This window comes from Rhinopithecus roxellana, chromosome 8, assembly GCF_007565055.1.
Source record: "Rhinopithecus roxellana isolate Shanxi Qingling chromosome 8, ASM756505v1, whole genome shotgun sequence".
NCBI lineage: Eukaryota > Metazoa > Chordata > Mammalia > Primates > Cercopithecidae > Rhinopithecus > Rhinopithecus roxellana.
The window spans coordinates 104,428,151-104,451,094 of record NC_044556.1 but is presented as its reverse complement, the minus strand read 5'-3'; the positions used below and the strand labels follow the sequence as shown (position 1 = coordinate 104,451,094).

General features: G+C 41.3%; 1 protein-coding gene across 2 annotated transcripts in view; it reads right to left on the bottom strand.

Moving 5' to 3' along the window:
* The window catches only part of FMN2 (formin 2), a 415,306-nt gene extending 396,131 nt beyond the window's left edge, over positions 1–19,175 (bottom strand). The window contains exon 1 of one of the 2 annotated variants that reach the window (XM_030936062.1): positions 17,352–19,175. In XM_030936062.1, coding sequence (XP_030791922.1) covers positions 17,352–18,954 — 1,603 coding nt within the window. In that variant the 5' untranslated portion in view covers positions 18,955–19,175. The remainder of the gene's footprint in view (positions 1–17,351) is intronic. The other variant, XM_030936061.1, reaches the window with a different exon arrangement.
* Positions 19,176–22,944: the final 3,769 nt, after the last annotated feature.

Sequence of the window (22,944 nt, the reverse complement as noted above, 5' to 3'; positions counted from 1 at the left end):
CATTGTAGGCACTTTTTCTTGAAGACTGAGAGGATCTTCCTGTAAGAATGTCTAAATGAAAGGTGTACATAGGTTCAGTGACTTCAACATAGAGCAGGGAGAGTCTCCCATTTTACTGAGACAAGAAAGTGTCCAAACAGGAATAGAAGCTTTGAGGACAGACAGTAGGAGATGCTCTTCTCCCACTACCCTTGATGGTATATGTAACCTTTCTGGTTTTACTCATCCCAAAGACTAACAATTGTCATGAGGAGGACCAAATGACTCAGTGACAATCCACTACTGTTAATCTTCAGTATGTTGGAGCCAGAAGAAATCTTAGAGATCATTTAGTTCAAACCACTAATTCCATTGTAAAGAAATCAAGGCCCAAATATTTGAGTAATATGTCTAAGGTTTTATATACAGGAGGGCTAAATGCAAGTTTTGTACTGCGTTTTATGTCCTATAATAGCATTCAATTTTAATCATCTGTTTGAAACTTGTATTTTAATAGCCTACAAATATGTCATTGATATTTTTTCTGTGTGTATGTGTGTGTGTGTGTGTGTGTGTGTGGTTTTTTTTGGGGGGGGGGAGTCTCGCTCTGTTGCCCAGGCTAGAGTGCAATGGCAGCATCTCGGCTCACTGCAACTTCCGTCTCCTGGGTTCAAGTGATTCTCCTGCCTCAGCCTCCTGAGTAGCTGGGATTACAGGCTCTCCCCACCACGCCAGGCTAATTTTTGTATTTTTAGTAGAGACAGGGTTTCACCATGTTGGCCAGGCTGGTCTTGAACTCCTAACCTCAGGTGATCCATCCGCCTTGGCCTCCCAAAGTGCTGGGATTACAGGTGTGAGCCACTGCACCAGGCCCCTTCTGTGTATTTTTTAACGGTTGAAGGATGAACAAGACAGTTGCTGTATTTTAAAAGGTGTCAACATAGGTTTCTATTTCTTCCAGGCCACTATATCTTATGCAAAATGAGAATTAAAACAGATATCTTGTTGCATTAAATTTTTCTGTGACCTTATAGCTCAGACATAACTATCTAATAAACTTCCCTGATATCCCATATTATCTATGAATTGAAATATTAGGAGGAAATAAGGCTGTTGACAAACAAATCTATTACAAGACATTAATGATAATTGCTTAAGTTTATGATGTCACTGAATACAGAGATATCACATATTCTGTATCTCACATACTAACAGCCTATACTGGCTAAATAAGAAAAAAAAAATAAGGAGGGCCATTTATGATCAAATAGAAATTACCATGTCTAGTTTTAGGTCCAAAATGCTGCAGGTTTTACAGTACAAAGAAGACTGCCACAAGGATAAATATCTAGGGTTGTCTCAAAGAAAGAAAACAAACATGAAATCCAATAGCTACACAAATCATTAAGGAAACAAGTCACAAAACACACAGGGATGATGAACTCCCTGCCCTAATCTGCAAAGAAGATGACCATGGCTCATAAAGGGATCTGCACCAACATAAAGCAGAGTGAAACTCTACTATCCCTGGAGGAATCAAAACTCACTGAACCCAGGTACACCTTTGATTTGACACTCTTACAGGAAGATCCTCTCAGTCTTCAAGAAAAAGGGCCTACAATGTGTCTTCATAATTGTTTTGAAGAAGTTGACTGTTCTCTGTGGTGAACTGAGGTACACGTTTGATGCATTTATGTTACTTGACACTAGGGATATTGAGAAGGGTATTCAAAGATGTGTTCCACATCAGTTATAGCAAATACATCATACTGAGACAGAGTATTCAAAAAAATGACTTTGTTATAGAGAGTTCTTGGTACTACATGGTCTATTAAAATTTATATAAAGTTCAATTTGACTAGCATCAAGGGATTTTTTTCCCTGGGGAAGAGAGAAAAAGAAACTATCCAACTTGAATTTACCAAAGGCTGAAAATGACAAAAATAAATAGAGAAATTTAATCTAATAAATCTAACGAAGTTGAAAAAAAGAATATCATAGAACACATATGATGATAATTACCAACCATGTCAGGACCTATGACAGGTTATGAATTTCCTGGTATTTTTTTAAAAGGTCATGTAATAAATCAAGATTAAAAGGGAAAAACTATAGAAAGTCAGAAGAAAAATGATTTTTTAATTTAATTTTCCTATCTATTAAGTTAAATCCATAAAAGTGAATCTGATAAATGGCAACTTCTAAAATCACTTGGTTGAAGAGTTTTCCATAAATATTTAAAGCACTCTCAAATAAAAGGAATGAGTCACACAGACCATAGCTGCTGCTCTGACTTTTCAAGTCACATATCATTGACTCTCCTAGTTAGAAAGAATATCCAACTAGGATATTGGTCAAGTTCAGCCTCTCCAGGGCTATGACCACCCCCTTTGATCTTCTCAGTCTCTATTTTAACATCTCCAGTGATGATGACATTGATCGTCACAAGACCATGCATTCCAACACTGGACATTCTATAAGATACGGCCTCCCTTATGCTGAGTTGAATCATACAAACTGTTAGCAAATCTAACTCCTTCATCCTGAACACATTTAGTCTTCAGCTTGAATATAAATCTCAGGTTTCAATTGTGTTCCTACACTCAATGGAAAGCCACTGGAAAACTTGGAGAGTGGCATTAAAAATCCTCCTGGAAAAGGCCAGGCATAGTGGCTCATGCCTGTAATCCCAGCACTTTGGGAAGCCGAGGCGGGCAGATCACAAGTTCAGGAGTTTGAAACCAGCCTGGCCAACATGGTGAAACCCCGTCTCTACTAAAAATACAAAAATTAGCTGAGCGTAGTGGTGGGTACCTGTAATCCCAGCTACTGGGGAGGCTGAGGCAGGAGAATTGCTTGAACCCAGGAGGTGGAGGTTGCAATGAGCCAAGATCACGCCATTGCACTCCAGCCTGGGCAACAAGAGCAAAAACTCTGTCAAAAATAAATAAATAAACAAATAGCTTCCTGGAAAGGAGGGAATGAGTATTTAAAAACATATTTTTGGAGGTATATTTTAACAGGATGTAGAGACTAATTAAATATAAGGAGGTGGAAGAGTGGGGTAGCTTGGCTAACTTGCACAACTTCCAGATTTCTGACTTAGGAAACTGGGTAAAGGGCTGTGCTAGATGGTATTATCCACCAGAAATCCAACATTACATAAGGGAGCAGGCTGGGTTTGGAGAAAAGATGAGTTCAGCTTGAAACTATTCCCATATCTTTATAAAGATGTTTAAAAGACAATATGAAATTGGCACCTGAAATTCACAAGAGAGATCTGAGCTAGAAATTCGATTTGTCAACATGCAGGGAAAGGATCCCTCAGGGTGGATGTTAACATAGACTACATATGAAAGCTGGGGAGAAAGCATCATTTAATTAGGAGAGTTAGGTGGAAGAAGAAGATCATATGAAGGTGTCTAAAAGGCATCCCAAAAGGCAGAAGGCAATCTAAGAAAAAGCATACAATGGATACCTGGGGATGAATGATTTTCTGGTTGGATAAAATATTATATAGTTGTTTAAATTATGCTTTTGAAGTATTTTAAATAATTAGTGAAATTTGTATTAATGTTGAATTTAAAACACAACATACTAAATTAAAACATTAATAATGTTTCTGGGTTTTAGGATTATGGCTCCGCAAAAAGAATATGGAAATCCACAAAAACTTACCATATTTAATGCTAAAAAGAAAGCCACAATAATTCCAAAAGAATCTACACAATGTACACTGTTCTATGATTATATTTCAATTATTTGCTGTAAAAAAAAGCACTACATTTAAAATCTCATATAACTCTAAACTATAGATTTTACTAAGTAAACTTTACATTTAAATAACATTCATAAAGGAAATCATGCAATATTTATACCCGATAGATACCGAAAACTATTTATTTACCCTAACAATAATCAACTAGAAATAAAACTAAAGATTCCATTCCCATTAGTAATAAAATATATGAAGCATCAGGAAATAGTTCAGCAAAGGAAATACAAACTCCTAATGGAGAAAAGTCTAAACTCTATTAAAATGAATAAAAGATAATCTGAATAAATGAAGAGCTCTTTCACACTCTCAGATGAAACAATAGTATAAAAGTGGAAACAGTCCTCAATTTAATCTACAAATTGACTAAAATCTCAGTCAAACACCTTCAGGATGTTTTAAGAAACTCAACAACCTATTCTAAATTTATATGGAGGCCGGGTGCGGTGGTTCACACCTGTAACTCCAGCACTCTAGGAGGCCAAAGTGAGTGGATCACTCGAGGCCAGGAGTTCAAGACCAGCCTGGCCAACATGGTGAAACCCCATCTCTACTAAAGATACAAAAATTAGCCAGGCATGGTGGTGGGCACCTGTAATCCCAGCTACTTGGGAGGCTGAAGTGGGAGGATCACTTGAACCCAGAAGGTGGAGGCTGCAGCGAGCCAAGATCACGTCACTGCACTCCAGCCTGGGTGACAGACCGAGACTCCATCTCAAAAATAAATAAATAAATAAAAATAAATTTATATGAAAACTCTAGGGTCCATATTGATAAACTAAGTCAACTTTGAAAAAGTAGGTGCTTCTTTTGGAGACATCAGACATTTTGCAAAGTCACATTTATGAGAACCATATGGTACTTGCTGAAGATAAAAAAATGCACATAAAAGGAATGAATATAAACCTCAGAACAGACTTACCTATATATGGGAATGATCTAAAGGTAGCACCAAAAATCAATGAGTAGAAGACTATTTAGTAGATGGTGCTGGGAAAACTGGCTTGCCATATGGAGAAAAATAAAACTTGAGCCCTATATTACACCATACACCCAAGAGGACTCTACATCAAAGACTTAAATGTAAAGGGTGAGATGATAAAGTTAATAGAATACTATAGAGGGCAGAATTTTTGTAACCTAGGAGTAAGAGAATTTCTTAAATGAGACAAAAATAACACAAACTGTAGGTTAAAAATAGATTTGCACAGGCACGGTGGCTCACATCCATAATCCCAGCACTTTGGGAGGCAAAGGAAGGCAGCTCATGAGTTCCAGACCAACCTGGGCAATGTGGCGAAACCCCATCTTTACTTAAAATACAGAAAATTAGCCGAGCTTGGTGGCGCATGTCTGTGGTCCCAGCTACTTGGGAGGCTGAGTTGGGAGGGTCACCTCAGCCTGGGAAGTCAAGGCTGCAGTGAGCTATGATCATGCCACTGTACTCCAGCCTGGGCGACAGAATGAAACTGTCTCAAAAAAAAAAAAAAATTGACTATATCAAAATTAAGTATTTCTGTTCAACCAAGGACACTACAAATTTAAAAGAAGGATAAATATTAGGGGAATATCTGTTATATCTAAAACTGACTCTATATATCAAGATCCCATGATTACATAGAACTGAATCCACTCCAAATCATTTAAATAGGAAGAGATTTACTATAGAGTACTACTTGGTTTACAGAATCATAAAGGGCCTAAATAAAAAGGTTCTAGCATCTTTTTAGAAACCACTCACAAAGCCACTATACAGGACTAGGCCACCAAAGAAGTGACTGCGTCATCTCTGATCTAAAGTAGTTGGCTGCAGATGCACACTTCCACTGCTAGGAACAGGACTCCTCATCACCGGATGCTCCCTCTGCTGCCAGCACCACAACGGTTGTGCCTACTTCTAGCCACACCAGCCGCATGGGCGAACCAAGCCCCCTTTTGGGTTACGGTAAGGCTAGCACCTGAACACTAGACCCCTGCTAACATTGCCCTGGAAGAATTAGAGAGTTTTTCAGCTGTGCTTGCAAGTAGAAACAACAGAAGTCAATCTTAGGACTTACTAAGGCCTTCTAAACCTGGCACAAATCCATCAAACCTAAATCACATCTGAAACGTAACCTGCAAGGGAGTCTGAAAAATGTCATTTTTAGATTTCTGGTCTCTAAGCTAAGAAAAAAACAGAAAGAGGCTTAGTGACAATCCATCGTATCTCTAACATTGGTAATAAATAGCATAATAGCTAGAATATACAGGAAGCCCTGTGAATAAACAAGGAGAATCGGGAAACTCGACAGAAAAATGGAAAAGCCTATGAACAGGCAACTTGCAGAAGGCTAAACCTAAATGGCTAAAAATATACAATGGTTTTCCTCAAAAGCATTAGTCCGCAGATAAATACAAAGTAAAACAATGAGATACCACTTCCCCTCATTGGATTAGTAGAAATTGGATAATGCCAATTTGCCATGCTAAAGAAGCATAAACTAGGAAAGCATTCTGGAAACTAATCTGACAGTACCTACATAAATTAAACCTTTTATTTCATGACCTGACAATTCTACTTCCAAATGTATATCCCAGAGAAGTTCTCACATAGCTCCCCGTATGGAAATATTCACCAGAGTGTTTTCTGTGGTGGCTGAGAAGTACAGGAATCTAGATGTTCATCATCATGCTCATGTTTAAATAAAATCTAGGGAATGTACCCAGAACCACCACATTGCACAGCTTTAGGGGAACATTACTCACACACAATAAAAGATGAATGGTAACCCTGGTATTGAACAACCCAGCAGGACTTTCATTCTTAGGAATACTACATAACAGTGGGAAGCAAAAAACAAGGTGGCAATTCACCCAGAAAAGTTTGTAGATTTTTTTCCAAAGGCGGTTGAGTTTTGTTTTGTTCTTTTTAAGAAACAGAATGAGGTCTGCAACTCAGAGTATTTGTGTAAACTAAACATACACAGAAATACTATATACTTTACAAAAAATGCACACTAATTCAAAGAGGGCAATACATAAAAGCAGTTCTGTATGTCTACTAGAGGCTTCGGAACGGGAAGTGAAAATGCAGGGAGTATAATGAGGACAAAATGAGTTTTGTCTGGACTGATGATGGAAGTGTGTCACAGACTGAATGGATTCTCATGAATACAACTACATGGATTCTTTTTTTCTCTGAGGACCAGAAAGAAAAAGTGTTAAGAATACCTAAAGCTACAGACAGAACATGAGCTATCTGAAAAATACCAGAAACACTTAGGACGAGGTGAGGAATAGTAGATCCTGAACAATGAGGTGACAAAACTACAGAGCATTAAATATTAATACATATTAAAATATATATAATGTCTATTATATATAACATATAGCTATGCTAGATAACATAATGTATATATTAATATATTTAATACGTACATAGTAAAGAATTTAAACTATAGCCTCAGGGTGATAGGGGACCAATGACATGTTTCTATACTGGAACCAGTTCAAGTTTGTATTTTAAGTCATTTACTCTCTTGCTTCATGCAGAATGGAGTGGAGAAAAGGCAGGTTGTGGATGAGAAATGCTGAGGAGGTTGTTGATAGGGATTTAAACTAGGAAGGGTAGAGATAATGGAAACGGAAATTAGAAGACATATGAAAGAGATATTTAGGAAAAGAACAGAGAAAATGAAAAAGATGAATTGGGTGTGAAGTATCAGAAGGATGGAGGAATCAAAGAACATGGCAAAGCTAGACAGCAACGCTTTGATTGGGAAACCCAGAAGGAGGTGTTAAGAGGGTGGGTAAAATAGTAAGTATAGTTTTAGACATGGTGAATATCCTCGGCCTGTGATGTCTAAGTGAGATATGTCTGATGTCCAGAGAAACACAGAAACTGCACACACAACTCTAGCAGTCTATCCGTAATTAACAAAGCCAAGAGGACACAGACAAAAGGAAAGTGGGGGCTCAACCTTAGGGGCTTAGCCTCAAGCTAAAGCTAAAGCCACATGCCTAGCTTTTATTATCCAAAAGTAGATGATATGAAAATGATTTGTGAATTTAGAGTCAAATGAGGCTCCTCAGAGAAATAATCCAAGTTAAAGATTAAAAGCATCCGCCGGGAGCAGCGGCTCATGCCTGAAATCCCAGCACTTTGGGAGGCCAAGGCAGATGGATCACCTGAGGTTAGGAGTTTGAGATCAGCCTGGCCAACACGGTCAAATCCCGTCTCTACAAAAAAAAGCGAAAATTGGCCGGGTGTGGTGGCATGTGCCTATAGTCCCAATTACCCGGGAGGCTGAGGTGAGAGAATCTCTTGAACCTGGGAGGCAGAGGTTGCAGTAAGCCGAGATGGCGCCACTGTATTCCAGCCTGGGTGACAGAGTAAGACCCTGTCTCAAAAAAAAAAAAAAATAAAATAAATTAAAGAATCACCTTTTTACTGATATCACGTTGTCAGCCCAGTCAAATGTCTCTCCACTTAAATCACTGCAGTTCTTATACAACCCTCTCTGCCTATCCCCAAAATATTGAATCCAACAGAGTCAACATACTTCTTGATTTTTCTAAAAAGTGAACAGAGACAGATCAAACCCTATATCCTGAAAGAAACTGCAAGGATATCGTCCATACATTTTATATCCCAAAAGCCATTTAACCAAAATAGCACCAAAAGGACAGAAGATATGACTGGCTTATAGAAGAACATTTTGGTTAGCTGCAAACTGTAACACTTCCCACAGAGTGCTCAAATAACTTACCCTCTCCAAACAGGCAAGTATTGGTCTATAAGAAAAAGAAAGTCAATTATCTTCAAGTATACAGGTTAAAAAATGAGTTGCAAAAGATTATCTCTATTGTTACCTCTTTTATTATACTTTTAAAAAATAAAGCTTGTGTCTCAATAATGAAGAGACTCCTTACAAAACTCTCCACAGAGTATTCAAATGCATTTATTTGGGATCCTGAAATGGTTCTATTCTAGTCCATTTGTTTCTTAATGGGCTCAAACAAGCTGTACTTATCTAAGGCCAATGGAACTTTTTTTCTTTTTAAAGTAAAAAACCCAGCAGGGCGCGGTGGCTCACGCCTGTAATCCCAGCATTTTGGGAAGTCGAGGCGGGTGGATCACAAGGTCAGGAGATCGAGACCATCCTGGCTAACACGGTGAAACCCCGTCTCTACTAAAAACACTAAAATTAGCCAGGCATGGTGGCGGGCACCTGTAGGCCCAGCTACTTGGGAGGCTGAGGCAGGAGAATGGCATGAACCCGGGAGGTGGAGCTTTGCAGTGAGCTGAGATCGCGCCACTGCACTCCAGCCTGGGCGACAGAGCGAGACTCCATCTCAAAAAATAAATAAATAAATAAACAAATAAAATAAAGTAAAATACCTAGGAACTCTCAACACCTTTTACCCTTCTAGTTTCTAAGAAATTTTTATTATCAATGCACACTTCTAAATGGGATACCACTCTCATAAAAAGTATTTCAGTAAGCATATTCAATAGTAAGAAAAATTGAAAACGTAACAAAAACCAATATATTAAAGTATATTGAAGTAAGAGAATTAATAGTACTGCTTTTATTGAGCAGTTTAAACTGTAAGGAAAAATGCAAAGCCTACAATCCATCCAAGAACAAGAGATGACTTAAGTTGCAGACAATGAACCTAAAAGTAATTGCTCAGTATATTTTGTGCCAATATTAGAAAGCCTTCATATACTCTAAATCTTTGAGCCATACATTATATAATATAGCTTTCCATTTCATGTATTTTCATAACACAGGATTAACCATCCTACACAATCACTATATCAGTGTTCAAAAACACAAGGTCCTATTGAGACCAGCCTGGGTAACATAGTGAGACCCTGTCTCTCCAAAAAAAAGAGAAAAAAAAATTATCCAGGCATAGTGGCTCATGCCTGTGGTCCCAGCTATTCGGGAGGCTGAGGTGCTGAGGTGGGAGGACTACTTGGGACCAGGAGTTTGAGGCTGCAGTGAGCCATGAGCACACCACTGCGCTCCCGCTTGGGTGGCAGAGCACGACCCTGTCTCAAACACACACACACACAACACAGACACACGCACATACACACACACACAGTCCTACTGTCAGATAATGACAGTCTAACCAATCCAAATCTCCTTCAGTACGAATCAAAAATTGATCAAAACTATCAAAGTCAAAACATCACCACTCTCACCATCAATTACTCCATGGTATAAATTCCAACATAGGAATTTTCTTCAGCTATACCCATAAAGGAAAGCTCTAAATACGCAGAGCATCCCTTGGGCAGAAAAGGTACCTGCTGGAATCATCATTTCTGTAGAACCACAGTGTTGAAATTGACTTGAAGGAAGACGCTTCCCAGCAGGATTGCATTCACTCTTCCATCCTGGGAAGCCAGGGTATTAACCAGAGGCAAGAAATGATTGCCTTGTGCCCTCATAGGAAACTGGTGATAAAACGGAAAAGGGAAATAGATTGTTCTCAGCCTGCACTCTTCCCATAGGGCTGACACTAGCTTATTGATACACATTCTTTCCCCTCCTGCGCACCTAAAACAACCTTTTAAATGACACAGCATTTCCCCATATGTGTCCACTGTACCACCAGGTACTATAACAAAGGACCCTTCTGCATGAAGTACAAAAAGAGACTCAACTGAGTAGTGCCTAAGCCTTTTTAAGCATAATTTTGAAACGCATTATAGGCTTGATTTTCTCAAGATAGCATTCCATTCCTCCTGAAAATAATAGGACTATATTCAGTCCATTGCAGCTCTAGGATAACAGATAATAAAGCTTCCAGTGGGTTCCTAGTAGGTTGCAGCCTGACTGGATCACAGAATAGTGGCAGTAATTTTCCGATCCAATCAACACTTCCAAGTGCATTTTTACAAAGGAGTAAGACATAAATTCTTCCCTCCCTCTCACCCATAGTGGAGCATCAGGTAGCAAAAGGATAATAAATCTCTAGTGTGGTTAGCATCTTATTATAGCATCCAGAAATAATTGTTACTTATTCCTAGAATTTTGATGTTATAACGACCTTGCTTTACTACCATTCCAAACTGATTAGAAGTCATTTTTTCCATATATTTATATTTTAATATAAAAAAGCCTTAGAAAGTTTCTACAGTCACTAAAATTATATCTAATAACTAGCAGGTCACAGGCAGTACTTTTTTGTTTCTAACAGCCCCTTAATGCTTTTATTAGCATCAGGTTAGTACTTAGCATATAAAAACAGGAATGAACAGAGGAATACAATTTTCTCTATTCCCTTTACCTCTTCTTTCATTACAATAACATTTATATTTGGAAGCTCAGTTACTGTAATGTCATCACTATTTTAACATTAACCTGCAGAAACAAGAATAGCTATTCTTCTATCAACATAAGTTCTATAAAGTATCATTGATTCAATCACACCTCATTGAAAATAATTAATTTTGACTGCCCAGAAAGGTTAGTAATTTTCCAGCTTCAATTCAACTGGTTTTAATTGCCAGTAGGAAGCCTGGATACTCAACTTGTCTATATTACCACCAAAAATGATGAATGAGCAAGTATTCATCAAGACCTCAGTATAGTCAGTGCCTTTCACATACTGACAGGCACACAGCAAGGCACGGAAGAGATATCTGTGGACATATTAGTAGGAGAGGAGATGATGGATGGATGGAATCAGGTGAACAGGCAAGGAGGAAGGAAAGGCAGAGGGTGGCAAGAAAGAAGACCAAAAGAATCCCTAAATCCAAGAAGCATATATAATATGATTTAGACTGTAAAGTACAGAGAAAGTGAAATGACAGCCAGTAAGGCCTGGCTGGAAAAGATACAAAGAGGAAATGGAATTCAATCAGCACTTTTCAAACGCTAAAGCAAAAGAGACAAATCATGTATTCCAAGAGGGTAAAGCTGCAAGACAAAGGCACAAAGTCGGGAAAATGAAATGCGTGTTCATAAAACAGTAAGCAGATTAGTTTGTGTAAAGTAGAGCATTTATGAAGGAGATCGTGGGAAGGTAAAGCTGCAAAGTCAGGGGATTGCAGCCAGATGCTGTGCAGAGCAGAAACACTGAGTAAGGGTGTCAGCTGCCGCCTCCTCTTCTCACCCCTTGGAAAGCAGCACCCTCCCCCGAATCTCATAGTCACACCCCATCATATGCTTTCCTTATCCAACCCCGACAACAAAACAAAATATCTGATAAGTGACAAAAATGCTTACAATTCCAGGAAAAAAAAGAAAAAAAAATACATAAAATAAACAATTTGCAACAACAACAACAAAAAAAGAAAATAAAAAAGAAAACTGGGACTCAACTAGTATCTGGTCAATTCATATCCTCCTCAGTTTTTGTATACAATTTCAGAGTTGTTTTAACAAATTTGGTTCTGATCACTTTGACGAATGACTTTTTTAAGATAATACATCCAGTCAGGAGCACAAATAGCCCCAGATGACTGCCTCTCATGTACCAGGCAGAATTGTAGCGGCTTTATGTATGCTATTTCATTTAATCTTAATAGTATTAATTTGAAATTATTCTTCTGCCTTCATAGATATGAGGAAAAATTACTGGAGAGTCACTTAGCTATACAGCAAAACTAGGATTGCAAATATACCTAGAATGAGAGTAGTCAGAATAACTACTGCTACCTTCATCCAACTGTATATTTTCTGTATCTTTTCACAAGAATCAGAAGGAAAAGCACTAAAAGTACCTGTTCCATTTCAAATACGCATGGCTTAGATACAAATGCCTAAATGCACTTAAACCTAGGCCAGTCCTCAACTCATAAAGCAGTCATTAAAACCCATCACTGAAGCTACTGGTGCACTTGACTTCAATCCAAACCACAAGCCTAAAGGAACCATGAGAAAGGATGTTTCAGACCAATCTAAAATGATTGAAGATCAGTGTTCCGGTCCCGGCTTACGTCGCCAAATTCTTCTCTGATATATGGAACCCAGTAAGGCAGTATTTAGGGGAAAGCATAGCATTCATATAAACCCCTTTCCTTTTATAATAAGACATTTTATACATATCAGGGAGAGTCTGACCTTCATTCATTCGTCAGACATTCACTGGACATCTATACTCTGTCAGGGGCTCTTGCTGGAAATCAAACTACTCCTGGCCTTAAAAAAATCCAGTGTAACAATTTACCAAGCCATATGAGAAAAGGCATACTCCGAGAGTGGGGCCTTCCCTCTATTGATATAAACATCGAGATGGGCCGGGCACAGTGTCTCACACCTGTAATCCTAGCACTTGGGGAGGCCAAGGCAGGTGGATCACCTTAGGTCAGGAGTTCAAGACCAGCCTGGCCAACATGGTGAAACCCTGTCTCTACAAAAAATACGAAAATTAGCTGGGTGTGGTCATGGGAGCCTATAATCCCAGCTACTCGGGAAGCTGAGACAGGAGAATCGCTTGAACCCAGTGGGCGGAGGTTGCAGTGAGCCAAGATCGCGCCACTTCACTCCAGCCTCAGTGACAAGAGTGAAACTCTGTCTCACACACACAAAAAAGATAACCTTCAGAAAGGCCAAAATCAGAGTCGTACAATCCAAGTTCTAGAGCCTATGCACTTTATTAATTAGCTAGTCCTCCAAAAGCTCACTGATCTACTTGGTTTCATCTTATACATACTAACAGCAGATTTGGTTTTCTAAGGACATATCCTGGATGGGCCACTTACTAGCTTAATGCCCTTAGGCAAGAAGTTACTTTACTGTCTGAGCCTGGGTTTTTTCATTGGAAAAATGAGGATAAACAGCTACACTTCAAGACTGTTGTAAGGATTAGAGATAGTTATGTAATGCACCAACAGAGTCTGGCACTTAGTCTGGCACTTAGAAGTACAATAAGTATAGCCAATATCATAATTACAGTGATTGTAAGCCAATTACAAATTGATCAGAAAAGTCCAATTACAAAAAAATTGAGAGACAGGAGCAGTGACTAAAGGCAGCTAGAACAATAAATATCTCGCAGCAAGAAAACAATCAAGAAACTACACAGAAAAAAAAACCTCAGAAACTACAGACTGAGGCCAACAGCCCACACACTTCGATAGCTGTTGAGGACATCACTAATGTTTTTATAAGATGTAACAATGATGTGCCTGAAGATGACATTAAGCCCTTTAAAACAGATTAAACTTTTATTCCATGTGTTTAAAAAAAGATAAGCACATAATTGACTTGGGAAAGATTCCTATCAAAAGTGATTTAGCATCACAAATTTAACACGTTAGATATCTAAACTTTAATTAACTGCAAAACTCCAGTACCAAGCTTCTGCTATACTTCATATGTAAGGGAACCTCCCGAATTTCAGACGCCATTTTTTCTACTAAACACTGAAAAAGATGTATTTCAAACAAATTTATTATGAAATACTTAAATGCAATGGCCTAAGGCATCATCAGTTTCTTAATTGCTAAAACAAGATAAAGTTTGGTCTCCCTCATTGCTAAATGTTCTTAGATCTACCAAAGAGACACAAACATGTGCCACAGAAATCCCTTTTCACGTGTATTTTCTCCCTGCATTTGGAAGGCAGTAAAAAGAGAAAAACATCTGTTCCTTCCTGCAGCGCTGACAATCCTCATTCTATGGTTTAAAAATAAAACATGCTTATGGAAGCTTATAGATACAATGATCACCTGCTCAAAGGCAGCTGGCAATTAATTGATCCAAATACATGTAAAATTAAGGCCAAGAAGAAATTTCCCTAAGGACAATGCTAGTGTTCCCCACGCTGGTAATTTCCAAGACACCCATAAAAAAATAGTGGAGGAGAGTAAAGCAGCAAACGTAGTGCCAGATGACATGAAGAGTTGACAGCTGAGAAACAAGGGCCTGTGTCAATCTGGATTCATTCTACCACTATAAGAACAGTTTCCATGAGAGCTGCTTAGAGAAAATCTGGTTCACTCTGGCCAACAATCACCCTTCATCCAGCTCAAGGAAGGCCAGATGTTCAACCATTAAAGGAGTACACCTTATTAAAAACAGGAACTGGAAAATCTAACTAAAGAAAGGCCCTAAATCCGATCATATATTTTATAAACAGTTTTTACTCTCTATATGGCCTTAAAACATTGAATATCCAAACAGAAATAATAAGTACATTAGACTTGAATCATTGACTCACTTTCTATTTCTGGATCTGCCTCTGAATGAATCACAGTGTGACCTTGAGAAAGTTATTTCACCTCTTTCTCTATCTACATTTCCCCACCAGTTACAAAGTTGGGTAAAACCTACTGATCCTCTTTTCCCAAACAATGTTGAGTGAATGAGATAAATATACGGAAGCCGCTACACAAAAAGATATTTGCTGATTACCAACCAGCTGTATCCAACCATCAAATACAAAATAGGTGATGTCCTTATAAAAATGACTAGCTCTGCACTTCTACTCTGCACAATTTAAAAAACAAATTGCCTGGAGAGGTCAACAAAACCCAGGTGGTTCCTATACAGGACTCTTAAGAGTCCCAGATTTCAAATTTGGGAATACTTAGCAAATTAAAATAAAATGCGAGTTCCAAGAAGACACTTTTTTTAAAAAAGGAAAACAAATATTCAACCTATTTAGGGTCTTGTGATCTTCCAGGACTCTGTTCGATCCTCCTCTCTCAAGTCCTCTTCCCTCACCCCTTGCCACCATGCAGATAAGCCACTGCATCCGTGATGTTCCCAGCACTGATTTGCATGTCTATATCTATACAGATATTTCTGTGCACTGCACTTATTTCATGTCTCCTCCTCACTAGTCAGTGAGGCTTAGAAGGGCAAAATCATGATTTAATGGTCTATGTATCACCTACATCTAGAATACTGCCTAGCACAGTGTGCTACCATTTAGAATACTGCATAGCACAATGTGGCTGCTCGATGGGTGTGTGCGCATGTGTGTGTGTATGCACATATATGCACACAAATGTATATACATATATATATATATTTGCTAAATGAATGAAATAAAAAAATTTCCAAAGTCTTATGCTACTAGGAATAGCTATCATTAATATTAATGATTGATAATCATTATGGTGAATTATTTTCACTTTTTGAAAACTATATACGTGAATGTCACTTAGATAAAGAGAAAATATGTGATTCCTCACCAACATTAAATTCATGAAAATTAATGCAAAAACTTTCCAATTTTCTTTTATCAAAAGTGATTTTTTTTATTTGTTGGTTTTTTTTTTTTTTTTTTACAATTTATCTAGTGGGTATAAAACTACAAACATTCTTTTTAACAATCTACACAATAAAGAGAAGGTGGAAAAGAAGAAAAATAAGAGTATGTGAAATGAATAGAAGAAGCTACTTTTAAGGGTAAGACCCTATAAAGGCAAAATAAAAGGTAGCCCACAGATGTAAATTAAAATGTGGTCAATAAGTAGCTACCCCAACATTACCAGCATTTAGTCAGCCAAGAAGTCGCTGTCTGTGCTGAGAAATTTCATCTAAGCAATGTTTTACACATAATGTTTAAAATAACAGAACATAAGATTTTAAAATTTTCAGATTGCATTTGAAATGTTTAATCCTTCAAATATTTATCATAAACCTATCAGTAGTCATGTAACTTCTCATATTTTTCCATTCATTAAATTCTAACACTGTTTCATTTAATAATTAAGAATAGAGGTTAGGTAAACATGTTGGGCTCTTAAGGTAAGGCCTTGGGTCCTGTAAGCCTGTAAGCTAGGATAAACTCATTAGACTGCTTGACACTGACCACAGCAAACAAACTCTGGTGTGCTTTATGTTGCCCTGGGAGTGAGTCTACAACATATGCTAGGGAGGGGAGGTACCAGTTGAACTAGACGTGCTTTTGACCTTCTCACCTTCACTATCTCCAAACTACAGGCTGTTCTGGGTTGGACCATGAAACTAAATGAAAATTATCCCTACTATTCTATTTATTAATTTTCTAATAGCATGTATCGGATTTTCTTGCAGCAGCAAACAGGAGTGAGTGGCCGCTTAACTTCACTAAGAAGCGGAACCCAGATTGCTGCAAGATAGAAACTACATATTACATACATACCAAACGTGTACAAATATACACAGATACTAGAGCGGTCAGAGATTGCGTTTGGATCGTACTTGAATAAATGATTTGTGCCTCCAGAACCGACTCTTGCGGAAGAACCATGAACAATTTTTTTCTTTGTAATGCTGTGGTGATGAGAAATGAAAGAGAAGAATGATGGTTTAGCTAACAAGACGAAAAAGGAGTTTATCTCCCTGGCGTGACCCTAAACATTGTGAAGAGCAGATATTTTGGTGAAATGGGCAGAGCAACCTTTTTTGAGATGACTTAGGACAGACACAACTAACTTGTTCCCTTTAAGATCTTGTAAGAACACAGAAAACCAACAAGTATGTCCGAGGCATTTCACCGAGGGGGGCGAGCTCGGTGGGCCGAAAAGGATTCCCTACGGAGAAGAGACATGCCACTACCAGGTCACCGCCTTCCAAAGCCCAGGGAGGGCGGGTGGCAGGGGAAGGCCCTGATTGGCAGGCGACTTGCGACCCGGAGGCCAGCAGCAGGGCGCGCTCACCTGTGAACACGTTCTGGAAGCCATCGGCAGCCGCTGGCGCCCCAGACGCCTTGGCGGCCAGTGCCGGGGACACCCCACCGCCGCTGTCAGCGGGCACCCCGCGCTCCAGCAGGTGCGCGGAGCCTCCCGCCCGGGGCGTGCGGGCGCCCAGCTCCTCCGTCCAGTCCGCCGAGCGGCTCAGGCCGCCCGCAAGGCCGCCGTCGACCCGGTGCTTCTTGGCCGGGGCGGCTACGGAGGCCAGGGCAGTTCTGGACCCTCGGCTCAAGGAGGGCTCCGGCCGCCTCTTGATCCTGGGGCTCTGATTAGGGGACTGAGACGGGGAGTGATTGGGCGAGCTGAGCTGCCGGGTGGTGGTTTTGATGTAGCAGGGGGTGATGAGCGGGTAGGGCTTGAAACAGCGCTGGCTGGGCGCGGGGCTGCCGGGCAGGGAAGCGGCCGCGGGGGAGTCAGGTCCTTGCGCCTCCTCCTCCGGCTCTTCCTCCAGCCTCTGCGGGGCGTCCTCTCCCACCTCCGGGGCCCACTCCTCCCCCGGAGAGCCCCGGGGCGCATCCTCAAAAGCATCCTCCTCGCCCTCCTCATCCGTGTCCCCAGCCCCTCGCACGGGGGCTCCAGCCGCTTCCGCCCCCGGCCCGGTCTCGGGAAACGGGAAAGCCGTGGAGGAGGGCGAGTCTGTGACCGCGGGTTGGGCCGCCGGGAGGCTGGGCGCCTCGGAGGCTGGGAGGCCGCCGGGGGACGGCGGTTGCTGGGGCTCCCGGGTCTCGGCGGCCAGGCTCTCGGGCAGGTCGGAGAGCGCGGACAGCGCCTGCTCAGTGTCCGGACTGCCCGGGGCCTCCCCAGCCCCGCCGCTCGGCCCCAGCAGGAACCGGTCCAGGCCCAGGAAGGCCCCGGGCTGAGGGGAGACGGCGGTGGGGGGCGCTGCAGGCTCCTCGGCGCCCTGGAGCTGCTGCTGCTGCTGTTGCTGGAGCTGGAGCTGCTGCTGCTGCTGCTGCAGGCGGATCGCCTGCTGGATGTCTGAAAGCAAATCCTCTTGCTCCGTAGCCGAGTGGAAGCTATAGATGTCCGTGTCCGAGCCCGAGCTGGTCCTCTGTCCATCCTGCGCCCCTGCTGCAGTTTCCACATCCTCGGCGACCGGCCGGCCCCCGACCCTAGCCTCAGCAGGCCCAGGACCCCCTGGACGGGTCACCTCAAAAGGGTCCGCACACTCGGTATCCGACAGGCCGGTCTCGTCCGCCGAGAGGCTGAGGTCCGGAGTCTTGGTGAGCAGGGAGTGAGCGCTGTCCAGCTCCCCGGTCTGCAGGGCCTGGGAATCCAGCACATCTTCGCGGGAGCCGCCGGCGCCCTTCCCCTTGGACAGATTCTTCCTGATCCGCAGGTTGGAAAACACCGAGGCTCTGGAGTCCGCCTTGCTCTTCTTCTTGCCCGACTCCCCGCCGCCGCCCCCTCCCCCCTTGCCGTGCTTGCCCAGCGCCTTCTTACCCCCGCTCCCCTTCTTTGTGGTTTCCACATCCCTGGGCCCCAGCGCATCCTCGGCGCCGCCGCCGCCGCCGCCTTCGTGCAAGGCATCACCTGCGCTCCTCTTCAGCTTCCCATCCTGGTTCCCCATGGTGCAATCCCGCTGCTGCGCCGCCGCGACGCGGGCACTCAGGCCATCCCGGCCCTCCTCGGCCCCGGGCCCGGGCCGAGGGAGTCTCCCGGGAGAGTCAGGCGGCGGCTGGGCGAGCCGCTGGGAGGGGAGGCCGACGCGCGCCCGGCTGGCCCCGCTCGCATCTGCCGCCGCTTTGCATAATGCGCGGCGGCTCCCGTGGCTGCCGTCGCTGCGGCTGCGGCTGCGGCTCGGGGCCGGCGGGGCGCGAACATGCTCAGTGCAGAGCGCGGCGCCCGCCAATGGCTGCGCAGAACGCAGCTCGGGCCTGGCTCCCCGCCCGCCGCCGCCGCCCCCTCGGCCCCCGCGCGGCTCCTCGCTGAACCTGGGCGCGAAAAACGTTTCCTCTATCTCGGGGACTTTAATCTCCACCGTGCGAATCGCATGCATTGTCCCCGACCGAAGAGATCGTCAGCTGGAAGATGCACTCTGATCTTCAAAGCTACTGGACCTGCCACGAGAAAAGTTAAACAAAAAAGAAGCAATTTTTACATGGGGAAAAACTGAAGCCCAATTCCAGTTTAGAGGTGCCATCGGGTCACGGCCACATACACAACCCCCTGTCTGCCTCTGCATGGCTGTTCAATAAATATTTGTTGAATGAATGGATTGTTCTGTTTCTTGAATAATTGATCATCTCGTTGAACACTGTTGATGTGCGTGAGCATATGGTTTAGGAAAGGTTACTGCACATGATACTGCTTTTATGTTTCACACACAGACCCCGCTTCTCCAGGACAGGACATTAGCTGTCATTTCTAAAGTTGGTTTATAATTTTTTTTTTTTTTTTGACAGAAGAAAGAGGTAGGAGAAGTAGAAAATACTGAGATTAGAGTTGATTAAAATGCTAATCTCCAAATTCTATGTGTTTACCATATAAATTAAACAGCATTTGTATTCAAAAAGGGTACATATACGATAACTCCCAGGAGGTCAAACTCATCAATATTAAACATGTCACTATTGTGGCTGCCTATAAAAAGGAAAAAGACAGAAGGGAAACACCCTTGGCACAAACACACAAAATCAGATGTTATGCTATAAACTACCACTTTCCCAAGCAAACCCTTCCAGGCAGACTTCGTCCTGTAAAAGTTGCTTAACATTCTGGCCACAATATTGGGATAAACATTTTTCCTCATTGAACATTTCGTCATTATTTCCATTATTTATTACCTATTTTGTAAGAACTGTTTTATTAAAAAAATGGATATCTAAAGAAGCTTTAAGCAGTAAACTGAGATTAAAGTGGCATTAGTAAGTTTTACAAGTATTTAAGCAAAAGTTCATTGATAACCACTTTGAAAATATGGAATAGATATCCAACTTATTAATATTTTCAAAGTAACCCAGAGGAGGGAGAAAGGCTATATATTATACTGTGCGACTTAAATGTAGCAAGCAAATGTGTAGTCTTCCTTTGCATGTTATGAACGAGGCTTTTAATTTTTTTTTTTTTAAAAAAGGTTGGTCTTGTCAGTCTTTGATTACTATCCTTTATCAAACTATGTTTTTAAAAATAAATGTAATTTAAGGGCAGTTAGCCAGTTATCCTTAGGTGGCCCTTTCAAGTAAATGCTTTAGAGAAATCAACTTTAATAACTTTGCCAGGGTTATATCCCAGTCTCCAAGCAATTCCGGAGTACATGAAAAGCCTTTGTTTCACCTCTTTCACAAGACTGCTCTCTCCTTTCTTCTAGAATCTAGGCTCCTCCGAGGGCACAATTTGCCGGCAGCTATTAGAATTTTCTGCTTCTTTGAGTGCTGAGGTACTTTGAATCTTGATTTTTGCTCTTTCTGTAGCAGAACGTCTTTGATTCTGAACTATTGATTTCCTTATTATTTTCTTCTGTGCTATATTCCAGAAGTTCAGAAGACAAAAGAAGGGAAAGAAGGAGGGAGGGAAAGAATTGATTATTTTTTTCACAGTGACAGTTGTGCAGCAGGTCACAGCTGCCAAATCTCTATTGCATTCAAAGGCTCATTTGAAACTCACAAGTGTGATTATCAATACACATAGGTGTTCTTAACCCAAGGATAATTAAAGCATGAGCTCAGGCTCAGAGAGGCTAAGAATTTGTCCAAGGTCACATAGCAGCAGAAACAATGCTGGAACCTGAAAATTTAGACCACAATTTTTTTTTTATAACAAACAACACTGTATAGTTTACTCTTGGGGGACTGGTAAGGATTTCATAAAGGCAAACTACAAAGCTTTGCCAAAGGGTTCTTGTTATTTAATAGCTATTTAGTGTTCCTAAAGATGCCTGAAACATGGCCTAACCTTAATTCCATTTGATCAGGTAAGAATATAATATCTGTGGTTGCAAAACTAGGTTTAACAGATAAGGCCGGGCGCGGTGGCTCAAGCCTGTAATCCCAGCACTTTGGGAGGCCGAGACGGGCGGATCACAAGGTCAGGAGATCGAGACCATCCTGGCTAATACGGTGAAACCCCGTCTCTACTAAAGAACACAAAAAACTAGCCGGGCGACGAGGCGGGCGCCTGTAGTCCCAGCTACTTGGGAGGCGGAGGCAGGAGAATGGCGTGAACCTGGGAGGCGGAGCTTGCAGTGAGCTGAGATCTGGCCACTGCACTCCAGCCTGGGCGACAGAGCCAGACTCCGTCTCAAAAAAAAAAAAAAAAAAAAAAAAAAAAAACAGATAATTAGAGATTTTACCTCATGCCTGGCCACATCCTGGTAGCAGGATACAGACGAGAAACAGCAAGTGTGACCAGTCTATATATTCATGTATCTAGAGTAATTCTAGTGTAATTGTCAATAAAAGTCTTCAGTGTTAGCATTCCAAAATGGTCACAAAAACTATTTTTATAAAATAAAATAAAGTACTACTCATTTTCCCACAAAGGAAATTGGATATGGGCTTTAAAAATTAAATTAGTAAAGTAGGTTAGAAAACTTTAAACAAATATTGAACTCTAGCTGAGAATACGTATGCTGATGTAGTTGGCTTAAGTGTACTGATGTTGGCAACTTACTCTAAAATGCATCAGAAAATAAGACACTTGAACGGATGCATGGACAGATATGTGATAAAACAAATATAATAAAATGTTAATTATAAAAGTTACGTGGTAGATATATGGGTGTTCACTGGGAACTTCCTTCAACTTTACTGTATGTTTGAAACTTCTCTCTTTTTTTTGAGATGCTCTCATTCTGTCACAGACTGCTGTAATATGATCATAGCTCACTGCAGCCTGGAACTCCTGGGCTCAAGTGATCCTCCCACCTCAGCCTCCTGAATAGCCAGGACTACACGCATTCACCACCATACCCAGCTAATTTTTCAATTTTTTTTTTTTTTTGTGGAGATGAGGTCTCCCTTTGTTGCCCAGGCTGGGCTCAAACTCCTGGGCTCAGGAGATTCTCCTGCCTTGGCCTCCCAAAGTGTTAGGATTATAGGCATGAGCCACTACACCTGGCTGGTCTGTTTGAAACTTTTCATGCTCAAATATTGGAGAAGAAAGTGGGTTACAATAATATATGCATTTCCCAGATTTTTTTAAATTAAATTATGTAATGGCTGATGGCAATTAATAAATACTAAATGCATCTTCCTCTCCTTCACAGTTACCTGTCTGTCAGAATTCCATTTCATTTCCTTTTCTATCTTCTTTCAGCTCTCTTCCTCCTTCCTCACCCTCTTAATTGACTGAAAGAAATGCTGAAATGTTTTTGATACTTGGTGTTTTGCTTTGTTTTGTTAGTTTTTATTTCTGCTTAACCTTGGTGGAATGCTTTAGAATCTCTAACAGAACAATTAGTTTGCATCTTAATTACCCAACTAATTCTTTTCTCTAGCAGGTGAATGACATTTTTCTGCCCTAGTGTCAATTACTAATCTTTTGCCTTCCAAGATCCACCTCTCAGTCCTGACTTCACTCCTACACACTGGGCTCCTGAACCTACTTCCTAGAGAACACC